At 36.5% G+C, this 15,024-nt stretch overlaps 1 protein-coding gene across 2 annotated transcripts in view; it reads left to right on the top strand.

Moving 5' to 3' along the window:
* Positions 1–15,024, top strand: part of LOC132551659 (mitogen-activated protein kinase kinase kinase kinase 3-like) — a 52,531-nt gene that overhangs the window by 23,824 nt on the left and 13,683 nt on the right. Inside the window, exons 16-24 of one of the 2 annotated variants that reach the window (XM_060215839.1) lie at positions 4,925–4,987; positions 9,428–9,467; positions 9,879–10,163; positions 10,421–10,477; positions 10,748–10,832; positions 13,396–13,475; positions 13,809–13,869; positions 14,322–14,427; positions 14,658–14,820. In XM_060215839.1, the coding sequence (XP_060071822.1) occupies positions 4,925–4,987; positions 9,428–9,467; positions 9,879–10,163; positions 10,421–10,477; positions 10,748–10,832; positions 13,396–13,475; positions 13,809–13,869; positions 14,322–14,427; positions 14,658–14,820 (940 nt within the window). The remainder of the gene's footprint in view (positions 1–4,924; positions 4,988–9,427; positions 9,468–9,878; positions 10,164–10,420; positions 10,478–10,747; positions 10,833–13,395; positions 13,476–13,808; positions 13,870–14,321; positions 14,428–14,657; positions 14,821–15,024) is intronic. The other variant, XM_060215846.1, reaches the window with a different exon arrangement.

Below are 15,024 nucleotides of genomic sequence, written 5' to 3'. Positions count from 1 at the left end.
TCGAGGTGATTTGAGGCTTCTTTCTGAAATGCAAAGGATTTTTGGGGAGGGGGTGTTAAGGTAGAAAGGTTTTTTTTGAGAGTGGTATTGGAAATTGAATGTTGAATGACTTAGATCAAATGTTAGTTGTTTACCAGGTACTTCAGATTATAAGTACATTAAAATAGAAAAAAAAACCTAATAAATGGTGAATCATAAAACCAGATACACTATTTATGTATTTCTCATCCCAGGCATATTGTGCTGAATTGAAAGTCCTTTGCAAATATTCAGAATAATAAGGTTTATCTGTAAGCAAGTATATTGGGGTTGATTCTAAGCTGTATACCATAATGATGCTTTATTCAGTTTTTCCAGTTGATTAACTTGTGTTTGTAATCTGATATTTTAACATTTGATGTAGCTGATTTTACAAGTAAACTAGCCTGTTATCTACTAATATCTCCATCTCTTCAAAGTGATCTCTATTGATGTCAAGATTTGAAGTACTGACAATATATCGTGCGATAGTTTTTATAGTATCACTATGTCCTTGTTTTACTTAAAATTATTCCTCAATACTTACTATGCTGAGTTTGATAATTATTATGATCGCCTTTTGTTCATTGTCTATCACTGATCCTCATTAAATTCACATTAGAAAAAAAAAGAATTGATACTTTTGGGTATTTCCATCTATAAGAATAAAATACACATGTGGTAATTTATAGATGGAAAGAAACAAGTTTGTTATTCCTTGTAACCATTTCTTGGAGGATTGTGACCCACCATTCCTGTGACAGGGCATAGATTTTAGCGCAGTCAAAATGGCTCAAGTTTGAACAATATTACTTTCATACTCAGCACCAAGACCAAACCTTACTGTCTTTGTTTTATCATTACATTCAAAATGTTCTCATCTGTAACTTCAAAAGGCTGTTCTTTTTCTAACAATATCTTGGCTTCGTATCTACATGTGCCATATTTGGATAACATTTAGTTGTTTTTCTTGTATATATGATTAATCCCTGTCATGCTACAAAACAAATTCCAACTAGATATCACAAATCAGGTGAACAGTAAGGCCCATTGGCATCTTGTTGTGTTCTCATTTTTGCATGACGGTTTGTTTTCAGATATTTATGATGATTCTGTGTGTTTAAAAAGATAATTGTATAATTAGTACAGAAACAGTAATAATTCTAGCTATTTATTTGTCAAAGTCGGTATCCTCTGGTCATGTACTGTGAGAGTCTGATCATTAAATTTACCTTTGGGGCAGAAATGTTTATTGATTCCAATCCATGACATGTAATTGGGTTACAATTATATTTGTGTATTACGTTCTCAGGATCATTTTACACTATAGTTCAGGATTCTGTGTGTGATACCAAACTGGAAACTTTGTGGACTAAAATTACATGAATGCAATAACACACAAGTTTGTAAATTGCATTAAGTTTTTTTCTGTTCAGTTGTGTTTCATTTATGATATTTTTAAAATTTGGTAATGTGTTTTTTGGAAACAAGGTTCATGTACATCACGTTGTATAATGCTTTATATATTGACAAAATACTCAAAAATATGAAAACAAGTACATTTGTATATGTACAGGGTATGTAAGTTACTTGATTTGGGTTGAATGATCATTCCTGTGTGTGTGTGTACATGTGATTATGATGCCATACTTGATGTGTTTGTGTGTAAGGGTTGTCCGATGATGTTGACGAGCCTAACTTTACATAGGCACAGAGGACAAATGTTGGTGATTTTATGACCAGACTAACCCAGTGGTGCTTGCAGCCCAACCGTGTATTGTGTGCCTGATGTAACTTTCGGCTGCAATCGTTGATGCCACCCGTCTGCTGTGTTGTTCTCATCTCCTGTAGTTGTCTATTTCATTTTCGTTACCTTGTGGCAAATGTAGGAGAACACAAAATCTGATTTCTTTTGCACATGACTTAACACATCAATTAAGACAAAATCAAAACAAATATATGAATTAATTGTATGTTAAGGATTTCTACATGGGTACTCCTGTATCAGCCACCAATGTAACAGATCCCGTCTTCTCCTTGTTTGTATTTGTTTTGTGTACTTTATGTCTTGATGCTAACATTATACACATATAATTTCACTATTTTTAACAATTGTCTTGCTATACGATATAATTTTTGTTCAGTTTGAGTTTTGTAGGACTTAAACTGCAGATTACCAAGTACATAAATATTTATTTCTGCAGGAAAGGAAATAATGTTGACATGATATAGATAACATGTTTCTTTGGTGTAGTTTTTTCTTTTCTGTGTTACCTCCAGTAGTGTGGTACTCCAGCTAGCTAAATACCGCCAAACTATATATGGTATAAAGGGAATCAAACCATGGGTTTTAGTTGTAACTATAACTTGATCAAGTTTTCTGTTCAGAGAACATCAAACTCATATTACTCGTAAGCTGGATCTGTTTGGTAAAGAAAAAGTATCTATATTCCTACCAAGTTTATTGGTCTTTTAAGATGTATATATGTCTGTCACAAAGATGAATTAAAAAAAGTTACGTATTTAAAATAATTGCCAGGTAAAATAATTACTAATTCCAGCATATATTCCTGTACATCATTGCACTGTAATTGAATTTTCAAAAAAAAAATCACTATAATGAATTTCACACATGCTTTCTAAGTTCAATGTTTTTTTTGCTGATTTTTAAAGTGAGCTTATTGTATTTATGAGTTGCGGTGTTTTTGTTTTAGATTTAATATCTACGAACACATAGAAGATATTGATAGTGACCGGTTTGGGTGTGTAGTAAATTGTTTAAATCATATATCTGCGCAGAAATTTATAACATAGCTTGGCTAGCCAGTCCTTGCTTTGCAGTAAACCAAGAAGTACATAATCTAGCAGACACATAGTGGAATATTTTCACCAGCTTTCACCTCATTGGATATTTGAGATGGGGTAAAGAAGGGAGACAGGGTGTTGGGGCAAATAGTAATGGTAGGGGGTTAACCAATGACATTGATACAAATTGAAGGCTCTAACTTGCTTGTGAATTAGATGTCAGTAATAATGTAGTACTAACCAAATGATAAATGTGGCTAAGACAGGTTTGTGTGATACTAACAGCGTAATATATGCCTAATATGGACGGGTGTGTTGTACTAAAATGACTCGGTGTGGCTAAAACTGATTGTTTTGTATTGTAATGTACGGTATATAAAGTTACTGACATTTATATCTTTCTAACACATGTACATACAATTTAAATTAATAACCTCTATATATGTACACAGGATTTGGTGTGTTGTATATATCACACATAATCATATATCTTTATGTCACAGTACCATAACAGTCAGTTTACTTCTGCTTTTAACAATATCCAAATACTTTGTAAAGGGATGAACATTGAACATGAATGGGGTAAATGAACAGGATACACTGATCTGGAAGTCGGTGTAGGGAGCTAATACAGAATAGGTACTAGGTACTGTGTTCTGGGAGTCAGTGTCAGGAGTTGATACAGTATATGTACTGGGTACTGTGTTCTGGGAGTCAGTGTCACTGTGAGTTGTGTATTGACAGTATATGTACTGGGTACTGTGGTGAAGGAGTCTGTGTAAGGAGTTGATACAGTATATGTACTGGGTACTGTGGTGAAGGAGTCAGTGTCAGGAGTTGATACAGTATATGTACTGGGTACTGTGGTGAAGGAGTCAGTGTCAGGAGTTGATACAGTATATGCACTGGGTACTGTGTTCTGGGAGTCAGTGATACAGTATATGTACTAGGGTACTGTGGTGAAGGAGTCTGTGTCAGGAGTTATGATACAGTATATGATACTATATGGGTACTGTGGAGTTGATACAGTATATGAGTCTGTGGTGAGTGTGTCAGGAGTTGATACAGTATATGTACTGGGTACTGTGGTGAAGGAGTCAGTGTCAGGAGTTGATACAGTATATGCACTGGGTACTGTGTTCTGGGAGTCAGTGTCAGGAGTTGATACAGTATATGTACTAGGTACTGTGGTGAAGGAGTCTGTCTCAGGAGTTGATACAGTATATGTACTGGGTACTGTGTTCTGGGAGTCAGTGTCAGGAGTTGATACAGTATATGTACTGGGTACTGTGTTCTGGGAGTCAGTGTCAGGAGTTGATACAGTATATGTACTGGGTACTGTGTTCTGGGAGTCAGTGTCAGGAGTTGATACAGTATATGTACTGGGTACTGTGGTGAAGGAGTCAGTGTCAGGAGTTGATACAGTATATGTACTGGGTACTATGTTTTGGCAGTCAGTGTCAGGAGTTGATACAGTATATGTACTGGGTACTGTGTTCTGGGAGTCAGTGTCAGGAGTTGATACAGTATATGTACTGGGTACTGTGTTCTGGGAGTCAGTGTCAGGAGTTGATACAGTATATGTACTGGGTACTGTGGTGAAGGAGTCAGTGCTAGGAGTTGATACAGTATATGTACTGGGTACTGTGGGGAAGGAGTCAGTGTCAGGAGTTGATACAGTATATGTACTGGGTACTGTGTTCTGGGAGTCAGTGTCAGGAGTTGATACAGTATATGTACTGGGTACTGTGTTCTGGGAGTCAGTGCTAGGAGTTGATACAGTATATATACTAGGTACTGTGTTCTGGGAGTCAGTGTCAGGAGTTGATACAGTATATGTACTGGGTACTGTGGTGAAGGAGTCAGTGCTAGGAGTTGATACAGTATATATACTAGGTACTGTGTTCTGGGAGTCAGTGTCAGGAGTTGATACAGTATATGTACTGGGTACTGTGTTCTGGAAGTCAGTGTCAGGAGTTGATACATAGGAACTGGGTACTGTGACATGTGAGAATTAACAGGACTTTGTGTGTTTAGGAAGCTTTCTAATGAGTGTGTGTATGCTCCGATCACTGGTGGTGTAACATACTATATGTTGCAGAGGACATCGTGACAGCTTAATTGAGGATGATCTCAACGACCAGTTTGTCTCGCCCTCACAACAGTAAGAAGACAACAACCAATTACAATGTACCCATCCACATCACAACAAGAATAACAGCCAAAATGTTTTCCTCAGAATGGTCTTGTATAAAGCGTTTATCAGCTAAATAACATCAATTAAACAACACAAAATCCCTTGATTGCAGAGTTTTACCAAATCCCACCTCAGTCCACCCTATATCCATCTAATCAGGCTTAATTGTTTTCCAGAACTGATGCATTTCTTGATGTGATTGGACACATTTGATTCCCAATGATAATATGTGTTAATTCCAAATCAAAAATTGTTACAAATGTTATATTCAAAATAGTTCATAAAAATCCTTATCTTAACTAGCTATTAATTATCATGCCATAAAATATGATGGTATTTTGTAAGATTAAGTGTCTCATTGCATGTTCTTTATGGGAAATCACACTCATTCACAGATTTTAAACATCATGCGACTTTGTCTTACCAAATATGTTTTGAGATTTAGATCTAGGATCAGAAGAAGAGAGTTCTTTTAAAAATGTTTACAGAGTATAAACAGATGATTTGGCTGTATGTCCTTGTTGTGTGTGTTGATGGCTGTGTTACTGTTTTATTACAGTTGTTTGGTTGTTGTGTTGGGAATGCTATTACAATAGTCCTGTGTCCACCAACATCACCTCTACACTAATCTGCATGGCAGACCTCACACATGTTATGTTATATACTATTATTAGCCCCATATTTCTCGACTGATACCAATGTGTCAACTGGACACTGGTCAGCTGTGTTATATTGAGGTAGATTGTGTTGTACAGGAATTTCAGTATGAAGTGTGCTAAACATCAGTCTGTATTAACCTATTAACTTATATATGCTAAAACTTCTTCCAAAAAGTCAAGAGTTAAAATCAGTCTTGGTAAAATGAACCCTACACAAGATACAGAAAAAAATATCATTGGTCAGAACTTTGTTGGTCAGAACTTTGTTGGTCAGAACTTTGTTCAAGTCATATTTTAACCAGATTGATATGCAAACAATCATAACAGAATATAACTACAACAGAAATGATAAATGAAATATTGTATTTAGAAAGGATATAATGGTTGATATAATTTGTTAAATTTGAAATAATTGCATGAAGGTCCATCAATGCAGTCATAATTAATTAAATAACATACTTTATTGTAACTGCCTTGTTAGAGTTACCATGTCCCTGTTTGATAAAGGGAAGTAATCCAGAAATTATTAGCCTCCTATGGTTTGCAGTGATGTTTTCCAACTATTTCACCTAGCCGTTCTTTATCACCTCAAGTATTATTTTGTTACTTAAATTCCTTTCCAGTTTTATAAAGGGCCCAAAGGGCCTGACATAGTTTGTGAAAAGAAATTATCTTGACCTTTGTTTAAGGTCATAAGAGTTGAATTTTTTAAAACCTTAAAACAACTTCTGATGACTAACAAAAAGGCCCAGAAGCATGGTATCAAACTGAAACATTCCCTTAGGATGAATCCTGACCAAAATTATGAGAGAGAAAAAAAGGACATTGACCCATATTCAAAGTGACAAGATCAAATATCTCAGAACTATAAATTGACTTCTTTAGGTCAACCTTCTAGCAAAAGGTCTGTCAAAAATAAATGAACTTGACCCTTATTCAAGGTCATAGGTGAGATTCGGTAATACCTTAAAACAACTTCTTCTGACAAACCAAAAGCCACAAATGCATGTTATGTGATTGATAGGTTTCTAGGATAAAGTGCGGCAAAGTTTGTGGAAAGAAATTACCTTGACCCTTAATCGAGGTCACAGGGTAGATTATGCTAGAACCTTCAAACAACTTCTGACTAACCAAAAGACGCAGAAGCATAGTATTTAGCTTATAGGTTCCTAGGATAAAGTCTGACAAAGTTTGAGAAAAAGGAAATGACATTTACCTATCATCCAGGTCACTGTTTAGAGCTGAGTATTAGAAGCTTTTTATGTGGAAACTGGTTAAAATTGATTGGATGTGCCCACTTTGAATGCTAATGGTGTACATGTTAATGCATTTGTGATAAATACTGATGCTATTTTTGACAAACATTGAATACCAGGTGAGTGATGCAGGCCCTTTGGACCTCTTGTAATTCTTTCGATGTCAACAAAAAAATTTTTTTTTTGTCTATCTGTAAGAAACATTTCCAGACATGCATCTAAGTAGAGACATAAAATTCCATTCAGGTTTCCATCTTACCACTAGACCACTTTTTCTTGAAATGTGCTAGAATGATATACACGAAAAAAGTGTAGGACATGCAGTTTGTATTGTATGTTGTTGAATTCTAGTTTGTTTTGTTTACTGTTGAAATTACTTTGCGATATACTCTTGATATTAAAGACTTACAACAACAGACATCCAGTATTTATCAAGAGCATTCTAAGTGAAGAAACACTTCAGAATCAAATACAGAGTATGGCTGATACTGTAAATATACTTATTTTGATATAGTCAAGTTTTAGCACCATTGCAATTTTGAACAAATATAGGCACAAAGATGAATTTGGCTACCACAATGATCACTGTTTTCATGACATATAGTAACTGCAATTAGTACAAAGATATTTTAGCACTGTATCTTTAGCACACAAAAAATCCTCTTTAAAATAAAATTACTACTAAAATATATAAGCCTGCAGTAATTAATCTATTGCAGTTCAATAGAAAATCTGACGTGTTATTTCCTTGTCCTGTAATAAGCCCTCCCCGTACTTTAAGTTGAAGTTCATACCTTGGCCTCTTTTCTTCTTTAAGGATAAAGATGGTAACTACCCAGGAAAAGTAGGAGTGTGTAATTGTACAGTATAATTGACACAAACTGAGAAGAGTTCAATATATTCAGAGTTCAAACATATCAATGTAAAATCCTTACTGGTTTTTTTTTTCATAACTCCAACATTCACGAAGAAATCAGATCACATTTAAATGATTTAAAATACTGTTAATAAATTTGTCAATATACGTATTAAATATATAAGCCATGCATTACATTTATTTTCTGAGCATGATCAATATTAGGTGTATGCCAACCCATTAGCTAGAGTTATATATCAGTACAGTTGTTATATTGGCTATATGTACCCTGTTTTCTTATACAATATGTTTATTTCTATCATATGTGAATGTTATTTCTGGCTCCTGTAGTACTAAAAATGTACATATTCCTTTATCTGTAATGCAAGGTAGCACATCAACACTCCCAGCGATTCTAAAGCTGCATAAATTTGATGTACCGCAAATCCTCCAAAAATAATTTTATTTTGCACTTTTCTCTACAAAAAAAGAAAGTACCTAGGGTATATTTTGTGATGAGCATGACAGTCTGTATGGATTTTGACATGTTACATTTCCACTTTTAACTTATAGAATATTCTATCACAGTACACATGAACGCAATGGTCCAAGCCAGTGTAGCTAAACTTACAGTACACTGGAATTTTAATGGTCCAAGCTAGAGAAGCTAAACTTACTGTACACAGGAATTTAATGGTCCAAGCTAGTGTTGCTAAACTTACAGTACACAGGAATTTTAATGATCCAAGCTAGAGTAGCTAAACTTACTGTACACAGGAATTTAATGGTCCAAGCTAGTGTTGCTAAACTTACAGTACACAGGAATTTAATGATCCAAGCTAGAGTAGCTAAACTTACAGTACACAGGAATTTAATGATCCAAGCTAGAGTAGCTAAACTTACAGTACACAGGAAATTTACAGCTAAACTTACAGTACATAGGAATTTTACAGCTAAACTTACAGTACATAGGAATTTTACAGCTAAACTTACAGTACACAGGAATTTTAATGGTCCAAGCTAGTGTAGCTAAACTTACAGTACACAGGAATTTAATGATCCAAGCTAGAGTAGCTAAACTTGCAATTTTGCCTATCACTTGTACTGCATTACATGAAGAAACACTGCCTATCACACTGGCTTTTCATATCTCTAGAGTTTGATGCTGATCCATCTCTTAATGGTATGGCAAGCGCTTTACTGTTGTAGGGTGGATATGCTTGCCAGCCTGTTGTTTTATATGTAGACTAGACAGTCCTTCCTTGATCTTGTGAACTTTTCATTACGATACAGGTAGCAAGTAATATCTAGTGAAAAAGAAAAGTAACAGTGAATAACTTTAGTCTTGATTTCATATTAAAGAATATATTTTGATGAGTTAGAAGATGCATAGATGGAATTAACTATTTCATTTTAAAGAAATTGATAATTTGGTCTTTCTTTTTTTTCATATATATTGCATTAAGAACCTTTTTGGATGCTTGTACCATGAAAACTAAAGATATTTTGAAATATATGAAAATATGCATCACTAACCTTGATTTTTTTTTATGTTTGAACATATGTAAGCATGCATTGCTTTTTTTGGACATTTTTGACTTTGGCAAATTTATCTCAATATTTTGTGTATTTTCAGATCCACCTTACAAGTGAACCCTCCTCCTCTCCCTCCTAGAGTAAGTTAAAGAAGTTTCATCCTGATCATTATACAACAAATTCTGGTTATATAGTTATCACTTATTTCATCATCCTGATCAGACTTAATCAATTTTGTGGTAAAGTTTTACTACATAATACATATATAACACAAATTTTGTGGTTAAGTTTTACTACATAATACGTATATAACACTCAGTGTCTACTTCGTAGAAACCAGATAGTGCAGATATTAAATAAGGCGTACAAAAGTATCATTTTCTTTCCCTTGCATATTTCTACACTATACTTCTTTATAAGGATACTTGTATTAGATTCCATAGTTGATAAAGTTTTGACACAGACAGTTAGCATTTCCATAGTAGACTCTAGACAGACATCCTTTCTTGAGATTTTCAACAGTTTGGGTATTTTACCTTTTCTCTGTATAGAAGTTTTCCCAGGACTCCAACTGTAATGAAGGCAGAAGTAATGAACCAGGGGCTGAGATGTTGGAAATGGAGCCGCCGGATATGGACAACCTCATTGACCGCATGCTGACTTTAACCCCTGACTCTCGACCTCCTAGAGAAGAGGACGCAGAGGTACCGCCCGCAATTCCTCCTAAACTACGTACGCAGAATGGAATGATCAACAACATGGGCAATGGAAATACACCCACCACCTCAGATGACCGACCACCTCCTGTTGTACCACGCAGAGAGAAAAAGGATCAGGTAGCTAGTTTACAAGTTGTATAAAAAAAGAGTATCATAACAGCTGGGAAATTCAGAGAGTGTAGAGTATTATAATAGCTGGGAAAATTGGAGAGTGTGGGAAGTGAAAAAATAGCTTTTTGGGCAAGGAATCAGTTTCGGCTGAGAAATAGGGAAACATTTCTGGTAGAGAAACAGGGAAATAGTTAGGTTTATGTTGTTTATTTGGAGTGTGGTATTTGGACTAACTATTGAAATATACTTTCTTTTTTTCACAGCAAGATAAGTCCTCACGCCCTGTCAGCAACGGACTACCACCAACACCCAAAGTCCACGTAAGTAATGACTATAAATGTAGCCAACACCAACTCCTAAGTATAAGACTGTCAAAAACAGCTCATAGATAATGGGCTATATCAGCAAGACACGATTCCAGAAAATGAAATAATAGATGCAGACTTTCAGGAACTTGGTTTTTCACAAATGTTTGGTTCTAACTAAAACTTAAATTCAGCAAAACCTTCACTGATTGTAAACTGAAATCTTGTTCTACTTTCCAAGGTCTGGTGTTCATTTATTAATTTCTCCCTGACTTTGTGTTACAGATGGGTGCCTGTTTTTCGAAGGTATTTAATGGATGTCCACTACACATCAATTGTACAGCTAGCTGGGTACATCCGGATACTAGAGGTGTGTATATATGACGAGTGTTCTGTCACACTAGTTTCATAACACATATTGACATTTCTATTGTTAAAATCAAGTCCCAAGATCATTGGAGATACCATTATCTTTAGCTTACTAGGTCTTCAATCTTGGATTTGTTGGGTTGTAAGAACTTCTATTATATTGACATTAGCAACCAGAAGAAAAAATTCTATATATAATTATCAGTACTGGTACATGAAAACTACTTATTACACAACTTGTAGGATTTTGTCAGTACTGTTTTTCGACATTTAGATACAGGTTCGTTGATCTGTAGTAACAATAACCTGTGTTGATCTTGGTCTGCATGAGAAGCCTGGTGTGATCTTGGTCTGTATGAGTAGCCTGGTGTGATCTTGGTCTGTATGAGAAGCCTGGTGTGATCTTGGTCTGTATGAGTAGCCTGGTGTGATCTTGGTCTGTATGAGTAGTCTGGTGTGATCTGTATGAGTAGCCTGGTGTGATCTTGGTCTGTATGAGAAGCCTGGTGTGATCTTTGTCTGTATGAGTAGCCTGGTGTGATCTTGGTCTGTATGAGTAGCCTGGTGTGATCTTGGTCTGTATGAGAAGCCTGGTGTGATCTTGGTCTGTATGAGTAGCCTGGTGTGATCTTGGTCTGTATGAGAAGCCTGGCGTGATCTTGGTCTGTATGAGAAGCCTGGTGTGATCTTGGTCTGTATGAGAAGCCTGGTGTGATCTTGGTCTGTATGAGAAGCCGGGTGTGATCTTGGTCTGTATGAGTAGGCTGGTGTGATCTTGGTCTGTATGAGAAGCCTGGCGTGATCTTGGTCTGTATGAGTAGCCTGGCGTGATCTTGGTCTGTATGAGTAGCCTGGCGTGATCTTGGTCTGTATGAGTAGCCTGGTGTGATCTTGGTCTGTATGAGTAGCCTGGTGTGGTCTGTATGAGTAGCCTGGTGTGATCTTGGTCTGTATGAGTAGCCTGGTGTGATCTTGGTCTGTATGAGTAGCCTGGTGTGATCTTGGTCTGTATGAGTAGCCTGGTGTGATCTTGGTCTGTATGAGTAGCCTGGTGTGATCTTGGTCTGTATGAGTAGCCTGGTGTGATCTTGGTCTGTATGAGTAGCCTGGTGTGATCTTGGTCTGTATGAGTAGCCTGGTGTGATCTTGGTCTGTATGAGTAGCCTGGTGTGATCTTGGTCTGTATGAGTAGCCTGGTGTGATCTTGGTCTGTATGAGTAGCCTGGTGTGATCTTGGTCTGTATGAGTAGCCTGGTGTGATCTTGGTCTGTATGAGTAGGTCTGTATGAGCCTGGTGTGATCTTGGTCTGTATGAGTAGCCTGGTGTGACGAGTAGCCTGGTGTGGTCTGTATGAGAAGCCTGGTGTGATCTTGGTCTGTATGAGTAGCCTGGTGTGATCTTGGTCTGTATGAGAAGCCTGGTGTGATCTTGGTCTGTATGAGAAGCCTGGTGTGATCTTGGTCTGTATGAGTAGCCTGGTGTGATCTTGGTCTGTATGAGAAGCCTGGTGTGATCTTGGTCTGTATGAGAAGCCTGGTGTGATCTTGGTCTGTATGAGTAGCCTGGTGTGGTCTGTATGAGTAGCCTGGTGTGATCTTGGTCTGTATGAGTAGCCTGGTGTGATCTTGGTCTGTATGAGTAGCCTGGTGTGATCTTGGTCTGTATGAGTAGCCTGGCGTGATCTTGGTCTGTATGAGTAGCCTGGCGTGATCTTGGTCTGTATGAGTAGCCTGGCGTGATCTTGGTCTGTATGAGAAGCCTGGTGTGATCTTGGTCTGTATGAGAAGCCTGGTGTAATCTTGGTTTGTATGAGTAGCCTGGCGTGATCTTGGTCTGTATGAGTAGCCTGGTGTGATCTTGGTCTGTATGAGTAGCCTGGCGTGATCTTGGTCTGTATGAGTAGCCTGGTGTGATCTTGGTCTGTATGAGTAGCCTGGTGTGATCTTGGTCTGTATGAGTAGCCTGGTGTGATCTTGGTCTGTATGAGTAGCCTGGTGTGATCTTGGTCTGTATGAGTAGCCTGGTGTGATCTTGGTCTGTATGAGTAGCCTGGTGTGGTCTTGGTCTGTATGAGTAGCCTGGTGTGGTCTTGGTCTGTATGAGTAGCCTGGTGTGATCTTGGTCTGTATGAGAAGCCTGGTGTGATCTTGGTCTGTATTAGTAGCCTGGTGTCATATTTGAACCACATCCTGTCCTAATTGTGATGTTTCTTTATGACTTCATAAAGCATATTCTCTAGGATTTTGTTGTACTTTTATGGCCTTCCATGAAAAGCCTGGGAGTTCATATATTCACTCTGTTCATCAATCTCAACATTATCCATCTCTCAACATCATCCATCTTTCTATCACACTTTGTTCCTCCTCTGCCATTATCTGCTTTTTATGCTGTTGTGTCAAGGTTCTGGTTATACAATGATATTGTGGAGTTAAATTGTGAAAGTGGTCAACATTTTTTTTTAATTTCATATTTCCTAAAATGATAATTCTCTCTAGAATGCTTTAGAATGTTTATTTCCATAAGGTTGCTGTAGAATTGTACAATTGTTTGCTCTCTGCTTCAGACCAATACATACTTATCGGTGCCAATGAGGGTTTGTATACCCTGAATCTGAACGAGCTCCATGAGGCCTCGCTAGAACTGGTGAGTAGAGATAAACATGATATAATTAAAGATTTGGGTTATTTTGATACTTTGACTGCCATATTTATGTAAAGGTGTTAACTTTTACTACTCAAGAAAAAGACATGTTTTCCTTTTAGTTATATTTTATAAACTGAAATAGTTTCAATAAAGGAATGCCCCTTTAAGGAAGGGAAAATAGAGATAATTAATTCTGAAAATCTATAATAATGATTATAATAATTGTAGAGTAATCCTAAGGTATTGATGATTTTACTCAAACTTGGTAAAAATATATGGCATTCCTGTTGTCTTGTTTGGCCTGTGTACCTATATCAGTTGTTTCTGTTACAGCTACATGCGAGGAGGTGTACATGGGTTTATGTGATAAAGGATGTACTTATGTCTCTCTCAGGTAAACTACACTCTAGTTACTGTAAAGTTTCTGTTTGATACTGTAGCTTTAAACTACTTGTCTATTTGCTTCAGGGATACAAGTTACGGTGAAACATGACTTTCTGTACTGAAACCTGACCTCATTAACTTTATTCTATACCAACACCTGTCAATAAAGCACATTCTGTAATATAGAATGTGATTTTATAGCCCTAAAATAGAGTTGTTTCTCAGGTCATCACCCGATTACATACATTTTTTTTTCAATGCAATGATTCAGACTTGATTGATGTAGCAAAAATACTGGATGTTATTGGCTAGAGAGGTATTAACTCCCTTAAAAATGATTGATCCATTAAAATTAAAATATCAGTTGTTAGGAAGACTGAAAAGTAAATTTCAATTGTTTTGAAAATTTCTATTTAAGTTCTTAGTTTTTAATGCATTGATGAAAGTGACTTTTATTTGCAGGTAAAACTCCTCACCTTTACAGACATGATTTGATGATGTTATACAGTCGGCAGACGACAAGGTTCTCACTCCCAATGAACAAGATACCTGAGAAGTTAGTCCCTAGGTAATTAAGCTCATACTTTCATTAGTTGAACTAAATTCTACAATACCTTATGGTAAGCACATATCTGGATTCAATTCTGCAATTTCTTGTATCAAATTTTAACCCTTTTGCAAATTAAAGCCAAGAACCCACTTGTGTTGATCCCATTTAGTTATTAACTTGTTTACTGGTAGATATTTATAAGGATATATTCTAACCATATTAAAAAGATAATTTCTAATGGTTTACAGAAAGTTTAACCCAACAACAAAGGTCCCTGACACAAGGGGCTGTACAAGGTGCTGTGTGGGAAGGAATCCCTATAATGGTTACAAGTATCTGTGTGGGGCCCTCCACAATGGAATCATATTGATGCAGTGGTACGAGCCGCTCAACAAGTTCATGCTCCTTAAGGTAAGTCAACCAGTGTAGGGCTGTGCAGTAAATCTTTTCATATTAAATTCTGTACCATGATTGATGTCTTCAGAAATTAGTTTGATGTGGTAATTGAATTTCTTTAATATGACGTACATGTTGATCTTGTACACTTTTTTCAAACATTTCGTTTTCCAATTTCAATATTTCGGAGAACAAATGCTATTTTTAAAGTAATATTAA

The sequence above is a fragment of the Ylistrum balloti genome, unplaced genomic scaffold (assembly GCF_031769215.1).
Source record: "Ylistrum balloti isolate Yb309-2 unplaced genomic scaffold, AGI_CSIRO_Ybal_v1 Utg369626, whole genome shotgun sequence".
NCBI classification, from domain to species: domain Eukaryota; kingdom Metazoa; phylum Mollusca; class Bivalvia; order Pectinida; family Pectinidae; genus Ylistrum; species Ylistrum balloti.
The sequence above is the reverse complement of the archived record's forward strand: the minus strand, read 5'-3'. Positions and strand labels throughout refer to the sequence as shown.